The following is a 25,497-nucleotide window of genomic DNA, read 5'->3' as shown; positions in this document are numbered from 1 at the left end:
TTATGCTAAGTTTGGTGTACAAAGGTAATCAGAAACTTAAAACCTTATAAAAATCATCATGTAAAAGTAGGAATCTTTACCATACCATAATTAAGCTCCTATTCCATGACTTATTTTTAAATAACACTTAATTTTTTCTCTTTTCCTTCATAAATTTTCTGCACAGTACTTTACACATAACATTATCCTAGTCAAAGAGCAAAAATACATTACTAATGGCTGTTAGATTGGCAAAACTTACATAAAGAATATTTCAAGACACAGCTATAATAATTACAATTAAACTTATTTTGGGTACATAAAGAATCCCAAGAGTTGACACCGAGCCTTAGCAAATAAATGCCTCACTCTGTTGTGTGTACTGAATGAACTCTTTCAGCATTTAAAGTTGGGTTTTCATAAACTGGTGTTCCATTATCTGCTCAACCTCTTAGATCAATTTAAAAAGATTCTCTTTTCTTCTTTTGATAGACTTCAGGAAGAAATTTACTCACATGGAATGTTGCTTTAGGATAACCAGTGTCTCTGAAGTCTTTAAACACACCAACATCAAGATACATCAAATTACTGACTTCAACACAGTATATACTCAGAGTGCATAAAAATTCCAGGAAAATGTTATCATTACAAACAATAAAATACACTATAACATCCTACTTCCAAATTCAAGAGACTCTTCAAATGTTTAAAAAATACAAATGCAGTTTTTACTGGATATAAAATCCAGCTATTCCAAATATTTTTAAGTAAAAATACTGCATTGTTGGAATAGTTATATATTTTAAAAATCAATCTTAGGAACTCGCCATTCTCCTGTTATACAAAACTGTTCACTCAACTCAAGAGAAACTTAAGGAGCCAAAAGAAAGTTGGGCTGAGGTAAGAGTACAGTTTTTGTTAAAAAAAAAAAAAAGACAAGTGATTATTCAGTAACAACAGGTGGTCAAGACTTTCATTTCACATCACATTTGACACTAGAGCAACAACAATCTAACCCACAGAAGTAGCAAGCAACCAGACAGAAAATGAGAACCAAAATGGCCACCACAGAGTCCCCTGGCTGCCTGCAATGCTGCCACCTGGTTCTCTTCAGACTTAAACTATCCCCTCACTCACTGACTGAAGAGAGGACATGCTCTGGATAGTCCTATGTAAATAAACCCATCTATAACAAAACCATTATTTAAAATGGCCATAAATTACAGCAATTCTTGCTGGTTTTGGAAAGATGAAGTTTCAGCTTCCAAATGAGGTTTAAAAAAGGGGAGTGGGTCAAGAAGGGCAGATCTGAAGCTTCAGGTCACCTTTCCACTCATGTCTGAATCAGCCTTGCCAACCTTGCTCTTCACTTTTTATTACACATGAATCATATGTTGCTATTAATCGCTTGGTACAATTATGAGTGCTTCCGAGAAAGATCAATAGAATCAGTCTTTCTCATACTTACAACTACTGGTGACTGGACCTTTAATTGATTAGAAATCTGATAGTATTGTGTGTGTGTGAGTGTGTATAAAATCTGCCTCAGTTTATCTATAGTGCACTCTAAACAGTGAGTAAAATCTTTCAAGAATAGATGAATTTACAGTATTACTAACACTGGACAACTTTTGGGGGGTTCCTCTTAGTTAGGCACTTAATTTCTTTAAAATATTAAGAGTGGGCCTCCCCAGTGGTGCAGCAGGTTGAGTGCAGCGCTATGAAGCTGTCTGTAGCCTCTGCAGTGTGGGTTTGATTGCTGGCTGGTCAGGGAAATACCCACATGGCAAGGCAGACCTCTCCTGTCTTGCCCACTGCTCCCCTCAGCAGTGCTTTCATTCTGTCTGCCTGTTCTGCTCCCCACTCTGTCTCTGGTGAATCCTCTCACCCTCCCATGCCTCTGGCCTGTATCCTAGTTCTTGTATAAAAATAAATAAAATCTTTGAAAAAATTTTTAAAAAATAAAATATTAAGGGAATACACACAACTTCGGAAAGAATTACATCCCTATCTGACCCAATTCCTAACCTTAACTCTTGCAAACTCTGAATATGAAGGGCCCTAAATTCTCAAAAAGTGTGGAGGACATTTATCTCAGGAAATACTTTCCAAGTTAAGTTTTACACTGAAAAGTTCACTCTGAAATTTAGTCAGTATTACAGGGATTAACCATCAGTTTTACTTTTTCTAAACTTTGCGGGCAATACAAACCTAGATTTCCCAATATCTCTTAAGAGTGGTGTATGAATATCACACATAAAGAGGAAATGAAATCTGGAAACATTTTTTTCTTATGCTGAACTCTATGATACAAAGTCCATGACCCATTCTCCCTGTTTTCAAAGTTACCATACAGGAAAAAAAATGTATTTTCCTACAACAATAGAAGAATCTGCGATGTGACTATTACAATGCCCTTGTATCTAGGGGGGTTGGGGAAGGTATTTGTGTTGAATAACAATTGTACAAATATATTCAATCATGTTGATGAATGGGTAAAATGTTTAATCAGCTTAACAGCCGAATATATCATGGCTATTATAACGTACCTTTTTTTCTTTACTGGGGTATCATAGGCTTATTACACTAAATATGATTTAGGGGAATGGATTCACTCCTCCTCATATGTGGGTCACCACATCACCTCTCCCATCCAAGTACCCATACTCCTGTACTTTCAAGGAGAAAAACAGTAGAAAGAAAAGCAGACATAAAATTATGCAAATTATAATATACGCAATGAGAAAGATTTAAACAAGTCTTACAGATAAAAGAGTAATGCAGTAACTATTTTCTGCCTTGGGAAGTCAGTGAGAGCATCTAAGAATAAACAGTTTTAGAATTCAGTCTTGTAGGGGAAACACAATTCACTGAAAAGGTAAAACACCAAAAGGGAGATCTTTTTTCAGGTAGGGGGAGAAAAAAAGCTGTGACATTCAAAGTTCACCTAGTATATATTTATGAACATGTATGAAAGACTTGGCAGGATGGAAATACCGGGTCCACATCAGGATGTGGTAGAAGATGAAAACTGGACTTTGGTACTAGGCTATATTCTAAGATGAAGAACTGTAGATAAAATCCTATAAGCAACAAAGATACACAATAACTTCCAAAGTGGGATAAATAGTCTAACTGATTTTTCAGGAAAACAAGTCCAGCAGAAGTTGAAAGAAAGACTGAAAAGGAGGACAGGCTGAAAACGAGATCATACAGGAGGATCTTCCAACTGTCTGCTAAAGAGATGAAAGGCTGTTGGAACCAAGAAACATTTGAGGCAGAAACAAATTTAGAAACCTGTCAGAATGAGAGTAAGAGAAAATATCAGTGCTGATGTCACTAAAACGAAGTCACATCATTTGTATTCATACTGTATGAACTCCTAGAACAGCAGGCCTTTTTGGGTTACAGATCTACTTGCAATCTGATGAAAATGCAATCCTGCTCACATGTCTGCATACACAGAATTCTCCAATTATGTCCAGACGATCCACAGGCCCTGGTTACAAACTGCTGCTCTAGATGAAGCTGCTTGAGGCCAGGAATTGCATCTTATTCTAACTACTTCCACAGTCCAACAAAAAACTTGGTACACAGTAGCAGTTCATAGTAGTCTTTCCTTTAAGTAAATTCTCTATTACAAATAGAATGGCTTTATTTCACAAAGGACCTTCATGCATCAAGCATCCCCTCAAGCCAACTACAGTATGTAATGTAACATACTTCTCTCATACACTTCCTTGTGTATACTTAAAGTAATTTCCCCTTTATCTTTGTGGTATTCCTCTGGCTGTATCTATTTATATTCACCCCTTCAAATATGCATGGTTGTGTTCCTAGCACTGTTAGGAAGACCAAACCAAAGAGCACTATCAGCAGGGAGGGTACCCCCTGAGAGAAGGCAGTAGTCCTAACACTGAGAGGGAAAAGGCCTGCACAGAGGCGCAAAGTCATGCATTTGCCTTCCTGACCCCATGAGCTGTACACTACCAGTTTTCTCCTTTCTTTTCCTATTTTAATATTTTTGAAGGGGACCAAAAGTTGTACCACTGCTTATACTTACAGCAGGGAAGAACGGAGGTATGGTGGATAGTGTAATTTAACTTCTCAAATAAGTGATAATGAGAAACATAACACATGCCTGTGTTCTGTGAAGAGCTTCTAAGCATGTTAGTAAGCCTGCACTGCAAAGCCAACTGTACCAGAAAGCCTGGTTCTCCCACTTATGAGCTGTGATCAGGAATGGTAATTAACTTCGCTGTGCCTCAGTTTCCTTATCTGTAAAATGGGATAATACTGCCTCACTGAACATTTATGAAGATTAGAGTTACTATAGATAACATGCTTAAAACACTATAGCTAGATAAATGCTAGCTAAAACATTATTGTTGGTGGGGAAATCTTGGCATAAAAATAACCAGAGAAATTGTAACCTTTAGGAATAAAATGTTAAATGGTTAATGTGAATATCAAAGAGTAGGTTCTACTGCATAGCTACTAGAAAATATCTGACCTTCCTATTGATTTAATTCTGCATGCAGTAATGTGGTTACTTGAACAAGTGGGTTTATTTCAGTACTGAGCATATTTGGCATATGTAATAATTTACTAAAGAAAGGGGAAAAAAAGGATTTAACAGACTCAGAGCTGTCTTTTAAGGTATGAGACTGTGTGATGAAACATTTCTGTTGGTATAAACTGTTTCAAATTAACAGCACTGGTAACTTTGCAGGAGGAGAGGAGAGGAAGAGGCAGCATGAAACTGTGATATCTACACACCGCAGTCATGTTGTCAAGGCAAGGGCAGCAATACTGACAGGTAAGTGTCCCTCTACCTTGCCAACATGCTGACAAATGTATTTAAATTCCTAAGAAGGGGCTAAAAGTCTTATGTGTATGCGTTTCTGCTCTTTAAACTTCAGCCAAAGAGGCTAGGCTGCCTTTTTTTCTCTCATCCATGAAAGCACAGTTCCCTAAACTTCTGTGGTAATCTATATGCCAGGATTAGGAGCCAGTTAAATTATCCTGAGTTTCAAATTCTAGATAGGATGCAGCAGGGAATTAATGAATTGTCAAAACAGAGTGAACGGGGCTGAGTTATACATGAATGATATCATATTATAAAAATATACTGTTTTATGCAATGTGTCTGTATTTTTCCCAGCACTGTAAAGAACACTGGAGACCAACCTGGTAAATTAAAAAAATTAAAAACATAAACGCTATTATTGTAGAAAGGTTCAGACTATATTGTAACTATTTGGAAAAACTTTTTATCACAAATATAATTATAATGACATTCACTTTTCATGCTGGTTATTTTTCAATGTATTACTTTAATATTATTCTTATATTTTATATGTTTTTTCCTGCTAATTGAATTTTGTTTCGAGAGCAGAATTTTTGAAAAATAAAAAGGAAATCCCTAAAAGGGGGCTATCTTATACTCCCTACTGCCATCAATTTACTTATAAAGAATTCTAAGATGTTAGGAATGAATCTTGGGTATGGTTATAAAGCAGATGATAATTATAAAACAAAGGACTAAAGTCCAACTCATTGAGTAGCAGACTGGTCCAAAAGTGAGTGTAGGCACAACAGACCATGAGAAACCTACCATTGTACTGTGCTGAGAAGTGGGAGTCCTATGGCCACAAGCCTCTTGCGTCAGCAGAGAAACTGGCTGAAATTCCTCTGAGTGAGGCTTGTTGGGAAAACTCACATGCAAGGGAAGGTGAAAGGCTGGGAGGCCGTCACTCTCCTCTTCCTCCACTTTCTGTCTGCTTGTCACCATGGCTACCTCTCCATCTGCTTCCCCATACGGAGAGGCTGGTCGCTTGGAAGACATCCTGGAAGGAACAAAAGAGGAGAAAATAATGAAACCTCCACATAAATCCTTAATGCCGTCATTGTGTGGTTAGGGGCCATTGTAACAGAAATGCCTTTTTGTGCTGGCAGAGAGCAGGAAACCATCCAAATACCACTGCAAAGCACACACAATCAGAAACAATGGCCAAGCAGGTAGCAACAGAACAGTGCTTGTTTGTTGTGAGAATAATACACTAATATAGCACTCTCTTGTATTCTGGCTTCTTAAACAAGAGAATTCACCTAAGAATACTGCATAATGAAAGACCGTTCCATTTTAAAAGAAAGAAAAATACCCATCTAGTTTTACACTTTGATAGACTTTATTGAAGACAGAACAGCTATGAATAGCAAATACTGTTGGCAGTGAAAATAAGGGAAATATCTAAAATTTCTTTAATCAAAAAATAAACAAAATAAATGCATGATTGCCATTATAACAAATCTGTATTTATTAAAAGTAAGATTATTGTGAAATGTAGAAATATTGGTTATAAGCAAACCTTAGAGCAACCAACAAAAAGTTTGATATTTGTTGAAAACATATTAACAATTGAATACATTTTACGAGAACTTGTAATCTGAAAAATTGGGGGCTTTTTTTTCATCTCCTCCTCAAATGACCCCATTTTGGCATTAAAGCTCTAATACCAAATTTGTAAAGTAGTAAAATAGTTGAGGTTAACATATATTTCATTTCCACAATTATATAAAGATTAAGGTGCAGATTCTCAGGCCTATTCACCTACCTAAGCAAAATGAAAAAAAATCATGTAAGACTATTTTGTTTTGATGACCTAATGCTAAATAGACTTGGATAACTAAACAAGAATTAAACATTTTTTGGTACTCGAATATGATTGAGAATATTATCAGAAGTTAAAAATGTAGCAAATATTTTTAAACAGAAAGTTCACTTCCTTTTAAACATTTTAAATGGAAGAGGTAGTTAAATTATTTAATTAAAAATAACCCTCTTGTATTCACAACTTGATCCGACCTTGACACAGTTCTGATTTTTGCCCAACAGAGTGTTTACAGAATCATCCACTCTTATTCTAGATGAGTGAGATGGAAGGCAGGAGGCATTAAGTAGCTGCCATCCTGCTTCCTTCAGCAACAGCACTGATTTTTAAATTTCTTTTTTTTTCTTTTATTTTTATATTCCCCATACAATTGAAACCTCCTTAATTTGACCCCAATCCCTCCTTGCCCCCTCCCATAATGTGTCTCTGGTTCATAGTTGTTTGGTGATTTTGATTTTTTCTTTCTTATAGTTATTCTTTTTCCTGGTCCCTTATTTAGGTTTTCTAGATTCCTGCTATTAGTGAGAACATCCAGTATTTTTCTTTTTCTTTCTGGCTTATTTCGCTGAGCATGATGGGCCTCCCCTGGTGGTGCAGCATTTGAGCGCTGGGCTGTGAAGCTGCCCCCTGCGTCCGCAGTGCAGGTTCGATCCCCAGCCACAGGTGAGGGTCCCACATGGCACGCAGACCTCTCCTGCCACACCCACTGCTCCCCTCAGCAGTGTATTTCATCACTCTGTCTGTTCTGTTCTCCGGCTCTGGTGAATTCTCTCGACCTCCCGCGCTTCTGACTGTACCCAGTGCTTATATAAATAAACAAACAAACAAATAAATAAATATTTTGAAAATAAATAAATACTTGGGAAAAAAAAAAGTGTTGCGGGCCCCCTGGTGTAATGGTTAGCACTCTGGACTCTGATTTTTAAATTTCAAATGTATTGCACCAAAAGAGAGGCATCTAGTCATTGCTGAATACTACTATTCCTGCTGTTCTAAAAAAAAAAGTGTGTTTGAGTACTGAAGACATTTTGTTTAGAAATAATACTACAGGAGAAAAATTTTAAGGGCTCTGGGCTCAATAAAACATGGATTAAAATACAAATTCTGCTAAATCCTAGCTGTGAAATTACCTTATTCTTTCTATCTCAATTTACTCATCTTTAAAGTGAGATGCCGTATATACCTTCTTTAACTTTTTGAGGATGGACTTTATACTGTGTGCAAAATGACTAGTGGAACATTTAGCACAGAGTAAACACTCAATAAACAATAGCTGTTGTTTATTTTATAAACTTTAAAACTACAGTGTAACCAATCCCCACCCTTTAAAAAACAAACAAAAAAAACCACTAAAGTGAGGAAAGCAGATAGCCTTCTTAAAAGTTAAACTGTAAAATCAACATGAAATACAAAATCTCCCAGTAGAGAAATACTCGCTAGCCAGTCACACTTGACAATAAATTGATCAAATGCTTAGCAAGTCAGTGTTAATCACAGGGATGTCAACTGGTTGAAGAACAGAGTAAGAGAAGAAATGTTGGTGGCTACCACATAAATGCTGTCTAAAGAAGATACTGTCATCACATTTCAGGTGGTTTTAACTATTTATGATCTCATTACCAAGATCCAAATATATTCTTATGATAGAGAAAGTAAATCTGGGACTGCAGTCAAAAATGGAAGAGTGGTCTTAGTCTCATTGTCTGCAATTAGTTATATCCAATTGTAACACTTAACACTAGATATTTAACTTCCTATAGTTCTGCTTCCACACTTTTCCAGCAAACTTCTGTTTCCCGTATAGAGAATGGATTCAAAATATTCAATGTCTTGTGAAGCAATTTATTACACTAAATCAATAAAGAGACATTTAATTATTTCTAGATTCAACATGTAAGTTGACTACTAGCCAGTGATACAATTATTATACAAACCATCATATTTGCTGTTTGTTTGGCCACTGTCATTTTTGCTGGAATTAATAAATTGGTATCCTGGTGTCTAACTCAGTCTCATGTCCAATAAGTCTCTCACTACCTGAAAATTCCACACTACTGATTTCTACATTAATACTGTTAATAATGATTATGAATGTTAAAGTCTAAAATTAGACATAGGTAGGTAGATCATAAGATAGCACTACTTCTTTTTTTCATAAAACCCTAGTTTTTTCAATGTCTAAATTACCTTTGTATAAAACTGGATACCAGAAAAATTCTTCCCCACTCCGCCCCCAGATCCCACTGCACCCCTCTAAGTATAAGGTCAAAAACAGTGAAAATAAAGGAGCAATGATACCAGAGGCAAATAATCCTAAAACATTACATATTTCATGGTTATTTCAATTCCATTTTGGGGGACTTGGAGACTCTTCTAAATGTGTTGAACTAGGAAGTATTTTTTACACAAATCAGGTAAAGGAATTCTTAAAGATTTTTTAAATTAGTACAATAAAAATAGCATGGCTATAGTTCAATAATCAGGAAGTGAATATAAGAAAGTAAAATATATTAAAAACTATATAGAAAGACTTCAATTTGCTGATGACATTATTTATGTTTATTCTGACTCATAGTTTCCAATAATATTAATGATAAAAATCACCAATAACATTAGATTCTTGAATTTTTGTTCCTTAGCTAAAAGGCTTTATGTAGGATGGAGGAAAGTTTCATTACTTTCAAATTAACATTAAGAAAGCATCACAAATTGTAGGGTTCTAATTCCTGCAGGTTATAGTACACAGCTGTGTTGAAGTGCAAGGTGCCTTGGAACGAGTTGAGAATCAAGGCGAGGGTACACTTTTATGTATTCATTCAGAGATAATTTCTGTCTTCCCTGTGGTGGCATGCTGGACTTAGCAATGAGCAAAATTTAAAATTCTAAGAAATGACTCGAGACACAAATATAGTACTAAACTACCCAGCGGGGGACCTCCCTGGTGGCTTAACGGGTTAAGCACAGCACTGTGAAGCTATCCACAGCCTCTGCAGCATAAGTTCGATCCCAGGTTGGGATCGACTTCTCCTGTCTTGCCTGCTGCTCCCCTCAGCAATGTATTTCAGTCAGTCTGCCTGTTCTGCTCCCCACTCTGTCTCTGGTAAATCTTCTCACCCCCTGCACCTGTGGTCTGTACCCCAGTTCTTACATGCATAAATAAATAAATATTTAAAAATATATAAACTACTCTGTGGACCTATGATCACGTGACAATGGTCTTAAATGTCTATTCCCAGAGAAAAATGGAATCTTCAAATTATCAACAACCATTTACTGGCCACCAACTTTGTGAAAGACTGTTATCTAATGAGAATAAAATTGTAATTCGGAGTCTCTGTTTTAAGAAGCTTATAAATTGGTTGAGAAGATTTCAAATAAAAGGGGATTCAATAATAAAAGTTCAGGATAAGGGCCAAATGACTTGATAGCCAAGCACATGAGGGCTTCCTGAGAGAAAGGAGATCCTGGAGTCCTTCAGGAAATGGTCAGTCAACCAGGTGTATTTTGAGGAAAAAGGTCAAAGGGAAACCTTGGGATAAATTGGGAGGAATTTCATGTAGGAAGTAATGATAAAAGCAAAGATGCAGAGAAACTTTAAGAAGGTACAATCTAAAGTTCAAGCTTATTTAGGAACAGGGAATAGTGAGGAATATGGACCAAATCCCATTTCTAATTGATAACACTCCTGGAGTTGCTGAGTTATAAAAGTGGAATAGATGAGAAACAGTCTTCCTTCATAAGGGGCAAGCTGCTTTTACAAGTAGTAAGTCTTCCTTTACTTGTCCCTGTAGCAACCCATACAGTGAGTCCACATATGGAAGTAATTAAAAAACTATTGGAATCCTTTGCTATTGGCCAAAGGCTCTTTACCATCACTCTGGAAGTAGGATGCACCCAGTTGTATTCAGATAAGCACAGCAAATTTAGGGAGAGGGAATGATGTAAGATTACCGTAGAAAAACAAGTCAGTGGTTCTTAACCTTGACTACACATTGGAATCACATAGAGAATTTTTAAAATTACTTCTACTTGTGTTCCATTGCCAGACATTCTAAAGATACTGATTCTGCAGAGCAGATGGATTATCAGAATCTTCTTGAAACTCCAAGATGATTGCAATGCAGTCAAGGTTGCAAACCATTTGTATTAGCCAAAATAATGCCCCTCATCCAAGAGGGACATTAGGCAAAAGTGACTCTCCAGATGTGATTCAGTTAAGTATGAGATAAGGCAATTATTCTGAATATTCTGAGTGAGACTAAAGCAACCATAAAAAGTCATAAGAGTGGGAGATAAAAGAAAGGGAGTCAGAGAGAAAGATTGGAAACCAGTTTGCTGGAGAGTGGAGCCATGATCCAAGGAATGCATGTGGCATCTAGAAGCTACAAGAGTCAATCAAACAGATTATTTCTCAGAGTCTCTAGAAGGAGTCCTATAAACACCTTTATTATGGGACTTCTGACCTCCAGAGCTGTGAGTGAATATAGCAATAGGAAACTACTACACCACATAAACATTTCTTCTGCATTTGGTATTTTCTCAATCTGAAATGCCTCTGCCCCAGATATACCTTAATAGCATGCCCCTCCTTTCGTTTAGTTTTCTGCTCCAGCACCATGTCCCAGAGAGGCTTTTCTGGTTACTTCCCCTAAACCAGCACCTCCCTTTCCTACTCCTTTCTCTATGATTTGCTCACAGCCCTTCTCAACACCTGATGTTTTATCTTATTTCTTTTTTAATTACTTGTATCTAACTCTGATAGAAGATCTGAAAGGGAAGACATTATTTTTACTCACAACTACTTACCCAACACTTAAAACAATTTCTAAAAATAGCCGTCTTTTTAATAAATATCTGTTGAATGAAAAGCTACTAAGTAAAACCAGGAACTAACTATTCTCTATTGGCAGCGTTGAGATCTAGTGTTACTGGGCAAATAAGCTTAGAAAGGGAAAAAAAAAGTCCTAATATTGTCAAAAAAAAAAAAAAGGGAAATCTCACTCAATGAAAACAGAAACCTTTTTAATAACTTCTATGTAAATAAATTGGTAAAAGCCTCTTTAATTAGATATTTTAAAATATCTGTGGAGGTGTGGTGTGGTGTGGTAGACATACATCTGAGGAGGTGTGAACGTATTCCTCTAAATCATATACAGGGTTGTAAAGTAGTGTTACCTCAATAAAAATAAAACAAAATTAAAATAAATGAATAAATAAAGTATGGGGGAAAATTACAGTTTTTTTTTATGTTTAAGACTATAAATTTGAACTTTACCAAAAATGCCACATAGTTAATTATTAACAGACCTAGTAGAGAGGAATCAACTAGTTATTGTTTTAACTTTGTCTGCTTAGGATCTGAGCTCAGCTGCAACTATTGTGGAAAATGACAACATGTACAATATCAAAGAAATCCAAATATGGAACAACTATGAAATGGAAGGCCAGGATGTGAACTGCTTTCTTTATCTAGTAGTTTCTCTTTCAAGTTTTTTTTTTTTTTTTCCTCTATTTTAACCTTTGACTGGGTAATTCAAAGATGAAGTCCTAGGAAGCAGTGCCTTCTACTGGTTATTCTTCTGGAATGATGATTTTTTTTTTTTAAGATTTGCAGTTATATAACAAAAAAGTCTAAAAAATAAATGTTAATAAAAAGCAATCACAAATACCAGTTCATTTACAAAGGCTCCCTTGCCACCATAGTTGAAGTAACTTGACCCCACCTTAAAATAAATCAACTCTTGTTAGTAGCCCACATAAAAATCTGAATACCAGTGTAGGTTGTGACATTTATTCAATTACTTACTTAATGTTTTTTCTTTTTCTACTTCTTAGTATAGACAATATATAAACTAGAACATAAGCACCTAAAAAACCAAACATTGCTTTTTTAATTGCTTGAATCCCCAAAACACATAGCATATCTCACACATAAAAGTCTACTTCTGATCACTTTACTTAATTTTTCAAAGATGAATACTTATAACTATATCATAAAAGTCTTTCAAATCGCTCTGTATTTTCCCCAACTAGCCTAATCTTCTATGCTGAACAAGATACAATTAATTATATGGCAACACAATTCCCAGCACATAGTTGGCACTAAATGTCTTTTTCTATGAATAAATGAATGAATTGAAAAAGTGTCTATTTCGTGTCATGCAAATTACCTTTGTGCTATGGAGGAATCAGGCAACTTAGATATGAAGCCCCTTCTGGCCTACCCTTAAGGAAGTTACAGTTTAGATGGAAACGACACTTACGCCCAACTCATCCATTCATAAATTAATGGAAAAAACATCTATTGAATATTACCATGTGCCAGTAGATAGAAACATAATTAAGAAACCAAGAAAGAATATTTTAAAGTAAATGACTTTATAAACATGAATACAGAGCTGATGTCTTGCTCAAATAATCAGAGAATGCTTACTCAAATTTTGAGAATACAACATGGTCAAGAAAGATGGATCAAATTCCACAAATGCAGTGCTCGCTTCGGCAGCACATATACAAATTCCACAAATGCAAAGAAAATATAAGATTTCAGACAGAGAAATGATGTTATGAGTTAAAGAAAATCTTAAGAAGGATACTGGACAGTGAGTAGAATGGTTCAGGTAAAGCATATGATTCAAGGAGGAGTAAAGCAGATAAGTATGAAAGTTACAGACCAGATAATACTTAAATCTTAACAATTTTGAATGACTAAGCCAAGAAAATATAATTTGGAGAAAAATAAGAAACTCGGTTTAGAAGTAAGTCTTTGTTGATTTTAGGATAAAAAAAGAAAAAACAGCAAACTCAGAAAATACAGGACCTATGTGGAAGTAAAGACAGCAATGCTGCTTTTACACACAAGCAGAGTTTAACCCCTTGTTAATTCTCTCACAATGGTGTGACTCAGCATTTTTATTATCCTTGTTTCTTAAGAGGAAACTGAGTCATAAAGTGGTTAAATATTTTTTGTTATGCCACCTAGTCTAAGCACAAGAGACAGATATTCAAGAATAGAATTCTCTCTGAGAGGAAAATAGAGCAGAGAAAACAATAAATGTTAAACTGGCAATCCTGCATATATGAAGATTTTATTACTTTTTTAGAACTCTTGTGCCTTGAGATTTTCTACTAGCAAAATTATTTGTTCTGGACATTTACAAATTCTTTTCATAATTAAAGTTGTGAGAAAGCTAATCAAGATTAGGAATTGAACTCTATATTTTATCAAAGATTTTTCACAATGGAATATTACCTTTCCAATATGGAAAATCAATAGGGACTTTTAGTATGAATGCACAGGATTTCATTCACATGAATGAAAAAACCCATACCTCTACTGAAGTTATAAACACAGAATTAGACAAACAGCATATTTTATTTTGAAATAATTTTATTATTAATGAAATTTTATTAATGAAATAGCAATGGCACTACTCTTATAAATTTTAATTACTACTATTATTCACATTATGGCTAATTCTTTTTTTCCTTTTTGTATGTTTTAAATATTTTCATTTTCCTACTCAAGAGTCAGGTTTGGTTTTACTCTGAGAAGACTGCATAGATTTTTATAACAAAGTCAATCACATATAATATCCAAAAGTCTTTTCTATAGATTTATTTATGGTAAACATTTTCAAACTTTTACTATTTTCCCTTTTCTTTGCTATAAATCCTCTGTGCCATCAGTTTCTGATATAGAACATGCCAATCTCTAGACTCCTCTACCCGTTGCTTCCCACATACAAAGACCTCATTCATTATATTGCTATGTAGAAGCATGAACAAGTTCATCAGGTCCCGGCATTAACTACAAATGGATGTAGAAACATAGATTTCATGGAAATATAAAGACAGACAACAGAGTCATAAATAAGACTAGACTCCCAAGTAATACTGACTAGACATTTCACTAGGGTAGAAATGTATTTCTACTAGTCTTCTAACAAAACTTACCATAACATGGTCATCTAAAAACAAAAGTAATCTTTGTGGCGTAGCTACTGAAGAATACATTTATTTGGGTTTGTTTTTTTTTTGGAATTACCAATTAAAGTTACTGAAAATTTTTAATAAATCTAACAAGTTTAAACTACATTTAAAACCGTATTAATTAAAAATGCACTTGCCAAGAACTTTCAAAGTGACCTTTCCGAATGTTCCCTGTGTTTACCCTGTCAGATGTTCTAAGATGTTCTCTACAGTGAGATCAAGAAATTCATATATCATTTCTTCTCTCTGATAAGAATAACACCACTTTTAATTTCTTCTTGCTCTCCACATTACCAGCATTGTTCTGCTTACCAAATAGCTTTTCCCAGATGTGTCCAGCACACCAAAGAGTCAGAGGTAGAGAGCAAGACAAGAAGACCAAAAAATTAAGAGGTAGAGTGCTCTCCAAAGAAGGTGTGGGTGATAAAAAAAAAAATCAAAAGTCAACAAGAGATAAGGAAAAACCCAGAAAAATAACAATTTTCACAGATACCCAAAAGAAATAAGTGTCTCTTTAATAGGTAGACACAGAATATTTCAAAAGTGCTTGAATTAATGCACCTAAAGATTAAAATTCACTTTAAAATGTCCATTTGATATTTTTTACTAAACAAGGGAGAGCGGGGCAAAGGTAAACATTTAGAAACAGTCTATGACAGAAAAATTCCATCCTAATGGTAGCGGATTCAAAATTTGAATCCTTCTTTACTTCTTTCTCATAGTGTATCACAAATCGGTGCAAATCACTTAAAATTTTCTCCCAAATTATACCATGTGTTATTTAATGAAGAACCCATCCCCCTAAATTTTCTAAATAAAAAGACTGCTTTATCATGAGTAACCTAACAGTTAGGGTCCAGAGTCAAAAATTTTCTAAGAAAATAAACCTTCCAGCAAAAATATCTCATCTTTATGTTGTATTATATTATTTTAAAATTAATCCACGCTTACTGGCATCTAAAAATACCATTCCTGGCAAATAAAAAGGTAGAAAGGATATTAAAGTTGAGTCAACTGTAATGTTCTGAAACTTAGAAAGGTAGAATTCATTGTAAATATCACAAGACTGAAGGGAAATTAGTTAGGGAAATATTTATGATTCCTAAGTATTAAGTCACTAAATAAGTATTAAGTCACAGCAAAGAGAAGAATAAATACTTTTATAAAATTCTAGATTTTTGGAAAAATTATCAAACTCTTATAAAACCAATATCATAAGAATATGGCAAAAAAGCACTTCCTATTAAAAAAATCTGACTTTATTTGGCTTTAATAGCTATTATAATTGTATTTCCTTATTTCAAAAACAGAAACACCCAATTTCAGTTATTAAACATTTAATCATAGAATCTTTTTAAATGTCTAGGATGCTAAATTTTGAACAGATCTACTTGAAGCAAACATAATAGAAATGATTAAGATAGTTAAATGTTGAAGAGTAATTTCTGTTAAGTTGTAGAGAAAATGACCAAATATAGAAGTTTGGAACAATACAAAACCATAAATAGTAATTTGCTGTGAATTGCTTAATTCATGTATTGTTATACATGTGTCATTAATCAAAAACAAACAGAAAAAGAACCTTTAACCTTCAGCCAGCTACAGGTTAAAAATGTCAAAGTCCTTTTGTTCTGATTATTTATAAATTACTTTGAATAATCTAGCATTAAGATTTGTGGTTCTAAACGCGTTATTATAGTTTGAGTGGTTATACTTTTAAGGAAATAAAAAGCTTTTTCCATTTGAGCATGGGGTTTGCCTTTCTGACAGCTCTAAGTCCACAGGATGTGGAGGGATGATTTAAATTTTACATCAAAATTGTGACTGCACTAGATTTTTCCCCTTTCTCAAGGGAGGCATTGTTCTTGCCTTTCCATAACCAGGCGTGACAGCGCCAGACTGGAGTCACACGGCTGGTCTCTGAGTCAGCGTGAAAGTGCTCACCTCCTGAGTTTACCCAGATGCTCAGCTCCTTGTGAGTCTGAAAGCTGAGCACTGAGTAGCCACAGACTCCATTCCTGGGACAGATAGAGGCTTGCGGGGCAAAATTTAGGGATTAGCAAAACTGTCTCTTCCAGCACTGGCTGTAAAAACTTTCATTACTAACAAATAACAAAACCACCTTGTATTTAGTATGAGCACCATTTATCTGAACCAAAAGTTGAAACAAATAGTTTAATAAGTAACCGTGTGTTACTGAGTTAAAGAAATAAGGTATAAAAAAAAATCAGATGTCTTAGGGATTTTTTTGAGACACATGGTTGCCACATGTATAAATTTCAGGTTTCACTATGGATAGAAAAGAGAAATAATATTCCATGAAATGCTCATTTATTCTCAAGTGCTCTTAAACAAAAAATACAAAAAAACAAAAAATAAAAACTGTAGGTTCCCTACAAAGGGACAATCTTTTCCACTATCAGAATAACTTCTAGTGAAATAGGGATTAATTTAGTTTGCACTGTTCTATCCTTGCATGAACCTTTCAGGGATATTTTAAGAGGTGTCTGTGACTTGTGCACATATGCAACTCTGTGTGTGTGTTTACATGTACATGCAAGACAGACAATGTGTGTTGTCAGGGAGAAGAGGAGAGAAGAAAAGAGGGAAGAAGAGAAAAAGGAAGAATACAACTGTCTGGGGAAAGAAGACTTACTGGACTAAGGAGATGTTAATGGGTATTAATAATCTTTCTTTTATTATGGAACATTCTCTATTAAGGGTTGGGCATCGACATCTTAATCATAATAATATGCCGATAACTTGCATTCATAATCTAATTTAAAACTATTCAGTTAAAAGTTTTGAACTTTTTAAAGAAAAAAAAATAAAGTAGGAACAAATTTCTTCCAATGTGTTAACAAGTATAAATGTATGTGGGCATGGTTATAATAACCGATAAAAATAGTTTACCATATCACAGTGAAAGAAGATAGACTTTCATTCATGAGTATCACTGGTCATCTGAATTGCACATGCAAAACAATAGCTTTAAGTAGGAAAGAATATTTAGTTAAGCTTAATGATATTAACCCATCTGTAAAAATAATACTTTGTTTCTATAACTTTCCCTATGGCACAACTGCAAATAAAATATAACATTTTGTTTTATAATAATATTCTTAAGTGCTTATTTTAACCCTTCTTTCTCTCCCTGTTTCCTTATTTGGACTTCCTTTTAATTTCCACTCATGCTCGTTTTCTGTCTCTCTTCCCTTTTACATTACTGGCTAAGTCTAAATAAATAGCAAATTGTTCCATAATCAAAAGTGACTTATTCTTAGCATGGTGTATGTCTTGAAATAAAATCTGTGGCATGTTTAATTTATTTAGGATCTAATAATGATGACAAAAATAATTAAGTAACCAGTCTAGTTTTAATTTCCTTTGTTTTCAAAGGTCATTGTGAAATCAAGCAAGTTAAGCCTTCAAAAGCAAACCTCTAGAGAATGGTGTGCCCCCCCCACCCCAGCAGAAACGAGAAAGGAGGCTCCCAGCTAAAAGGAGAACTGAACAGCAGCCTCAGATTGTTGAGAACTGTCTAAGTGGTCCAATGAAGAAAAACAGAATGACCCCCTCTACCCTTTCTGGAATCCAAATAATTCTGAGAAGTATAAGTTTATACATTGTTAAATTCTGCTTGATTTAGGGGGCTCACTCTTCTTTCCATGCCCCATATAGACTTGGTTGCAGTTTGTTTCTACAACAGCTGTTGAAAAATGAATGAAGTAGAAAATATTTATGCTATATTCAAAATAGACAGCAAAGAACATATACACAGCACACAAACCTTGCCTAGGACAACCGCTGCTGATGTGAGAGATACAAGAGATAGGCATGCTAGGCGAAGCTAAACTTCTCAGCACAACAAAAAAAATCTGCCATTATAGTCATGAAAAGTGCAAAAGTAAGGGTGCAGTGCCAAAGACGGTGAGCATCTATCAACCCAAACTCTAAAGCAGCGGGGATGCAGCTAGGGTTGATGTTACAAGAATGCTGAGCCTCTTCATTGGTTCCTTTCATGCCAAAGCTTCTTTGCTTGGATGAATATGAATTAAATCCATAAGCTTTCTTATTTTTCTAGCTTGACCTCTAAACTCATTTTACCTCTTAACTGTTTATATTCTTCCCCCATTAATCTTTCTGGTTTTAGCACATTCCCTGTTGTTTTTAGAGGAAAAAAAAAAAAACACTTTAAAAGTATGGGTCATACTGCCACTGTGGACAAGTTTGGAACATTAGCTTTTTTCTTAAAATGGGTACAAACTGTTCAGCAATAACTTTAAGGCTACCAGTTTCCTGCCTCTCAAATGAAAATTCAAAGGCATTCACTTAGAGAAGAAAATCATCAAACTTTTATAAAGGTATAGCAAGTATAAAGACACAAAAAGACCCAGTACAAAGCTCACAGTAGATGTCAAACAGCATCCATGACTTAACAGTAATGTCAATACCAAATCCACATTTAAAAAAAAAAAATTTAAGCATGTTGTATAGGCAGACTTTTTGAGACACTTTTTCCTCTTTGCTTTCTCTTTACAATCAGTTCTATGGCTTAGCACGCACAATATACATGTTCTTTAAAATACCATAATATGACTGTCTCATTTTAGATTGCCACTTTAGATTGTAATTCTTGACACTTATATGACTACATATTGTTGAATTCTTTTCTATGCTATTTTCTAAACTGTAACTGATAAGAAATTTTCTTGATTAACATAAATCAATTTATCTGTATCACCATAAATTCTGCCAGTACAAAAATTAACACAAAAATTTTAAAGGTATTCACTTTACAAATCCATAAAAGAAAAAAATCAAAAAAACAGAATCAGATAGCTAGAGTCACATCATAAGGTGTTAAAATTCACCATTTAATGGATATTCCGCCTGCCATACTTTCTGCTATTCTGTAGTATTTCTCCCAAAGCTTAACAAAGGTCCAGCTGTATAAACCAGTCCTGTCAGAGAACAGAGTCTTAACTGGATAAAACAGGGAGCATAAAACAGGGAGGGGTGTCTAACACGCTGACCACTGTCTGAGCTGATGAGGATAAAGGAGCCTTGATGGAGAAAAGTAATCATCCATTGCTGTTTTTTTTTTAACCTCATTACCACATGCTAGAACATTTTTTTCCACTACCCAAACACCCCCATTCCAATCCCCCACAACTGAAAGATCTTTGTGTTCTAAAAGGGACAGAATCCTCCCTAACTTTCCCTTTCACCTTCCTATTTTGCTTTTGTTTTGTTAACTTTATGGAGGTATAATCATTTTACTACTTTAAAATACTGGTTTCCCTGTCATCAAACAATACACACACAGTTCTTGAAAACATTTTTAATAGCTATATAAACTTGCTTTGGATTCCTTTTTACCAAAATATTATCAACAACTTTTGATTTCAAGATAGTCATTTCTGATTATTAGGGGCTTTAGAAAAATGACACATTGCAAGTTAGTAAAGCATGTAACTCATGTAGAGTGCTGAAATCAAAGATGTGTATCTAACATTTTAAAGAATATGAATCTCAAAGGGAGTTGGCTATGCACACACAGAGTGTATAGTAAGATTTAGTCCTTAAGTTTGAAGCTTAGATTGAGAGCACAAATCCTTTCAAAACCTAGCTTTTATGTGTCCAAGAACATTAAACCATTAGGAAGATTTTCCAGAGATTTAAATATGCATTTCCTATTTTCAAGTTTGTCATTCTTACATACTAGGCTGACATTGTTTATAAAGGACTGTAGCCAATTTCTACTCATAGAGTGCTTCTGTCATTGCTTTGGTCAAAGAGTCAGTAAAAGACATTAAATAATCAAGAAAACTCTGGGTAACACCCACCAGAACTTATATGGCAAGAAGGCTTCATCATGTGTATTCTAAGTGGTCTCTGAGATTGGGACAAGTGCTATCAAACACTCTATTGTACAGCTGCAATGTGAGACTTCTTCACACTGTCTTGCCAGTGACCTGAAGGGACTGTCACTTTTCAGATGAAATAAAATGTGATTTCTTGCCAATCTATATACTGCTCTATTCAACTTGAAATGTATGTATTTATAACACTAAACTTAGTTTCTTTAGAGTAAGGTATGAATGACAGTTGCTTTCAGAATCCACACCCTCCCCTATCCACGGCTGATTTAGGTTCTAGAGCAATAGTTACATATATTCTAACTTGCTGCATGTGGTAGTCTACTTTCAAAAATAATTGAGCCAGGGCCTCCCCGGTGGCGCAGCGGTTGAGCGCTGGGCTGCGAAGCTGCCCACAGCCTCTGCAGTACCAGTTCAATCCCCGGCCACCAGGCTAGGCTCCTACATGGCTGCGCAGACCTCTCCTGCCGCCCGCTGCTCCCCTCAGCAGTGTACTTCGGTCCTTCTGCCTACTCTGCTCCCCTCTCTGGCTCTGGTAAATTCTCTCACCCTCCAGTGCTTCTGACTGCACCCAGTGCTTGTATAAATAAATAAATAAATAAATAAATCTTTAAAAAAAATAATTGAGCCATCCCTTTCAATTAATATTTGCTTTTAAGAGACAATCTGAATATATCAATGGGTATCAGAAAGAATGCCTGCCAATGTTATATCCAGATCACCATACACAAGAAAGTGAAATACAGAGAAAAAAAATCATTTCTTTGAAAATGGAAGCAAGGCTTAAAAACTCACTTCATTACTATGATGACCTTCTTGCCTTACCTTTCCTTAAAATACTTACTAAAATCTCCAGAAATATTTGTAAATAATCTATTCAACTTTTGCAAAACCCACCAAAATATTATTTTGAAAAAGAAAACCAAACCACTTAAGATACTACCATTCTGTGACAGCTTAAGAAAACTAGTATTATTAGAATAATTTTTACATATAAACCAAATTTCCCTAAACTTCAGTATACTTTCAAAGAGAATATCTTATGATATTGGTACATTCACAATGTTGATAAATTCTTTACATAAATGAACAGCAAAATCTTAAATCTGCTCCAAATCGTCTTATGTTTTTCTCCAAGATTCTTCAATAATTTTGATGTAGTCTTACTATTTTAAATGAATTATTACAAAAATCTCTAATGATTAAAATACCTATGCATATGTACCTCTTGTTATTTATATCTGCTTGCAAAGATCAGTAACAACGGTCTTATGGGAAGAACCTAAAGATATTTTCTAGGACATACTTATTCTAATGATTTCAGAAAAGAATGAAGATCCTGACTAATTGTGTGCTGCTATGTGTCACTCATCATGCTAGAAGCTTCACATGTATTGTTTCTAGTCCTCATAGCAACCCTCACTGAACTACAGACTTAAATGAAGGAGCTGAAATTCTAAACCTCTGAGTAGGAAATAGGAGTGAAATCATGACTATGGGTTAGGCAATTGTTTATTAGGATTTAACACAAAAAGTACAAAAGACCAAAGGAAAAGTCTCTAAAATATACTTCCTCAGACTTAACAACATTTTGCTGAACATGATACCATAAAGAAAGTAAAAATCCACCCCAAAATGCAAATCTTATATATCTGATAAGGAACTTATATCCATAATATTTGAAATTGCAATTACTTGTATACATATATCTTAAAATAGATAAAGGAATTGAATTAATACTTCTTCACAGATAAATTACTGCCCAGGAGGCACATAAAAAAGATGCTTAACATTAAGGTAGTGCAAACCAAAACTACAATATGATATCCTTGTCATCTGCCAAGTAGGGTAAATTAAAAAATGACAGACATTAACAAGTGTTGGAGACAATGTAGAGACATGAAGCTATCACAGATTGCTAGTAAGAGTATAAAACAGTGCAGGCCACTTTGGAAAATTTGGCAGTTTCTAAGAAACTAAACAAAGAGTTGAATGAATAGTTACCATACAACCCAGTAATCCTCTCCTAGGTGTACACCAAAAAAGATGTGAAAACCTAAGTCCACACAAAAACGTGTTGACAAATTGCACAGCAGTATTGTTCACAATAACATAAAAGTTATAAGAACTCAAATATCTATCAAATGATGAATGAAAAAGCCAAACATGGTATATTCATACCAGAGAATATTATTACTGATAAAAAGGAATACTGATAAACACTACCACAAGGATGAACCCTGAAAACATAGCAAATCTACATATAGAAAAGATTTGTGGTTACTCAGAACAGGACATGTGTTGGGGATACAGGTAAAGAAAGAGAGATTGCTAGAGGGTATAAAAAGGCTTTTAGAACACTGAAAATAAAATTAAATTGTAGTGAGTGTTACACAAGTCTGTGACTATACAAATATCATCAAACTATTTCCTAAGTAGGTCATTTTTATGATATGCAGTTTTTCAGTAAAGCAATTTTTAAGTTACTTTACAAAGTAGACATTATAGGCTTCATTTTCTATGGAAACATAGCTACTACGTAAGTTGATAGAAGTCTGGCAGATAGAAAGTGGTTGAACTAGAATTCAGAGGTAGACCTGACCCAAATATGATCATTTTTATCATAGGACCTCCTTTTAAGAAGGAACTTAAATATATACTGTAAAATTGATTTTTTTTTCCCTCAGAGACATATATTTTATTATCTCTATTGCTTTTATTTGAATGCAAGCTTTTACTGGACATTGTTGTTAAGATCTATAGTAAGTAAATGCTGTTTTTCTTCTAATTCTCTTTCATTAGATTTTTTTTAAAGCATGCTTTCTGCAACATCATCTTTTTGGAACCATAATAAGCACATATATATTGACTGTTCCAAAAGAAAATATTGTAGAGAATCACAAGTCATTTGTAATGCACAGATCAGGGAGATGATCCCACCTACAGCCCCACCTCAAAGTGTGTTTGCAGTGAGAGGTCATCCAGTTTTTACTTTGAGTCCTACTAATTTCATCACATATATCATTAGAAAAGATTGCTTGTGTTTTTGTACTGGCAAAACAGTTCAATTTGGAGCAGTCTGATTCAGCATTTCAATCTTAAGGTAAAACTTTGGGAAAGTAACACCCTCCAGTTTATCTGAGGGAATTTCTAAAGGAATCAAATTTTGTAAATATTTTGGGGAATCTCCAAAATAATTATTAGCTGTTAATATGTGCTTCTTCCATCTTCAGAGTTGAAGATCAATTCATTTCCTATGAAATCAACTATTGTTTGTGCTAGCTGTATAATCAAATCTGTTTGGAAAATGTGTAGAGCAGGAAAGCAGGAAGGATAAGCTGACTGTACTTTTTTAAAAAACAATAGTAGTTTCTTTATAAACATACTTTAACATTAGAAAAGCAGAAGTTAATCTGCAAGTATTAATATTCAATATTACAAGATGCTTTCCACTTATGATAGTAGTTTGAATTAATTTGTGCCAGCACATAAGAGGCTTAAACAGACATGATTTACCCAGATAAGTCATTTTAAACCAATTTCGAATTCAGAATTTCCTAGAAGTATATCTAGAAGCAAATGTTTCCATTTTTATTTCTTTAAAAATAATTTAGACTATCGTGGTGGAGAAGAAAAATGAATTAGAGGAAAGAGGCACAAACATTTAGGCAATAACAGTAACTATAAATATGTAAATGTGAGTATTGATAAACGAGGGCATATTGATTCCCAAGAACCCAGATGTGTAAAAAAATCAATTACTTTCTTCATTACTTATTAAATTAATTGTTTCAAAAATCTGTGCTAGTGACTAAAATTTATTCATTTACTGTTTGCTCAATTTTAGCATGGCATTTTGTTGGTGAAAGTGGAGAAAAAGAAAACCACACATACTGTTGGTGAGAATGTAGACTGGTCCATCCCCTGTGGAAAACAGCACAGAAAGTCCTCAAAAGTTTAAAAATAGATTCACCATATGATCTAGCAATTCCACTCTTAGGTGTCTACCTGAAGAATGAAAAATCACTAAATTGAAGGGCTGTCTGTACTCCTAAGTTCATGGCAACACAATTTACAATAGCCAAGCTATGAAAACAACTTAAGTGCTCAATGACAGATAGTGGATTAAGATGTTAATATATACACAATGGCCTACTAATCAGTTATTTAAATATATATTTAAAGCATGCTCTCTGCAACAACATCTTTTTGGAACCATTTACATATGAAATATATACACACACACACACACACACACACACACACATACACACACATGAAATCTTTAACATTTGCTATAACATGGGTGAAAATATAGGGAATTATGCTAAGAGAAATAAATTATGCTAAGAAAAATCAATCAAAAGGAGAAAGACAAATGCCAGAGGATATCACTGATATGTGGAATATTACAAAACAAAGCAAAGGAACAGCCAAAACCAAACCAAAACTAGTCCTTGAAATCTAACTGCAGAACTGAGCTTACCATAAAGGGAAGAGTAGGGCTGGGGAGTAAAAAGTAGACAGGAACCCAGAATATGGTAGAGGGTTATTGGTTTTTTGGTGGTAGGTGGGGTGAGGTGACAAAGATATGAAGTATACCACCTAAACCATATACAGTGTTGTAAACCAACATTACCTCAATAAAAAATAATTTAATTAAAAATTATACAACACATTTAGCATAACTTTTATACTCAAGTAAGTAAGCTACTTGAGAATTCTAGATTTAAATTGGTCTTTATTTTCATTACTGAAATCCAAATAATAGAGTTTTAAATCCAGAAGAAAATTTTTTTTTTATTTTTAAATTTTTTTTTCTTTTATTTTTTTTTATAAATTTTATTGTTATATTCCCCATACAATTGCAGCCCCCCCATTCTGACCCCAATCCCTCCCCTCCCGCCCCCGCCCCCCTAAAAGTGTCTCTGGTTCATAGTTTTTTGTTGATTTTGATTTTCACTTTCTTA

At 34.5% G+C, this 25,497-nt stretch overlaps 1 protein-coding gene across 6 annotated transcripts in view; it reads right to left on the bottom strand.

Moving 5' to 3' along the window:
* The window catches only part of SOX5 (SRY-box transcription factor 5), a gene marked incomplete at both ends in the record, with an annotated part of 392,519 nt that overhangs the window by 328,955 nt on the left and 38,067 nt on the right, over positions 1–25,497 (bottom strand). For 3 of the 6 annotated variants that reach the window (XM_084256237.1, XM_084256240.1, XM_084256238.1), the window contains one exon: positions 5,597–5,828. In XM_084256237.1, the coding sequence (XP_084112363.1) occupies positions 5,597–5,828 (232 nt within the window). Of the gene's footprint in view, positions 1–5,596; positions 5,829–25,497 lie in introns of those variants that run through there. The other 3 variants (XM_084256239.1, XM_084256241.1, XM_084256242.1) reach the window with 2 other exon arrangements.

The sequence above is a fragment of the Talpa europaea genome (genome assembly GCF_964194135.1).
Source record: "Talpa europaea genome assembly, chromosome: 15".
NCBI classification, from domain to species: domain Eukaryota; kingdom Metazoa; phylum Chordata; class Mammalia; order Eulipotyphla; family Talpidae; genus Talpa; species Talpa europaea.
The sequence above is the reverse complement of the archived record's forward strand: the minus strand, read 5'-3'. Positions and strand labels throughout refer to the sequence as shown.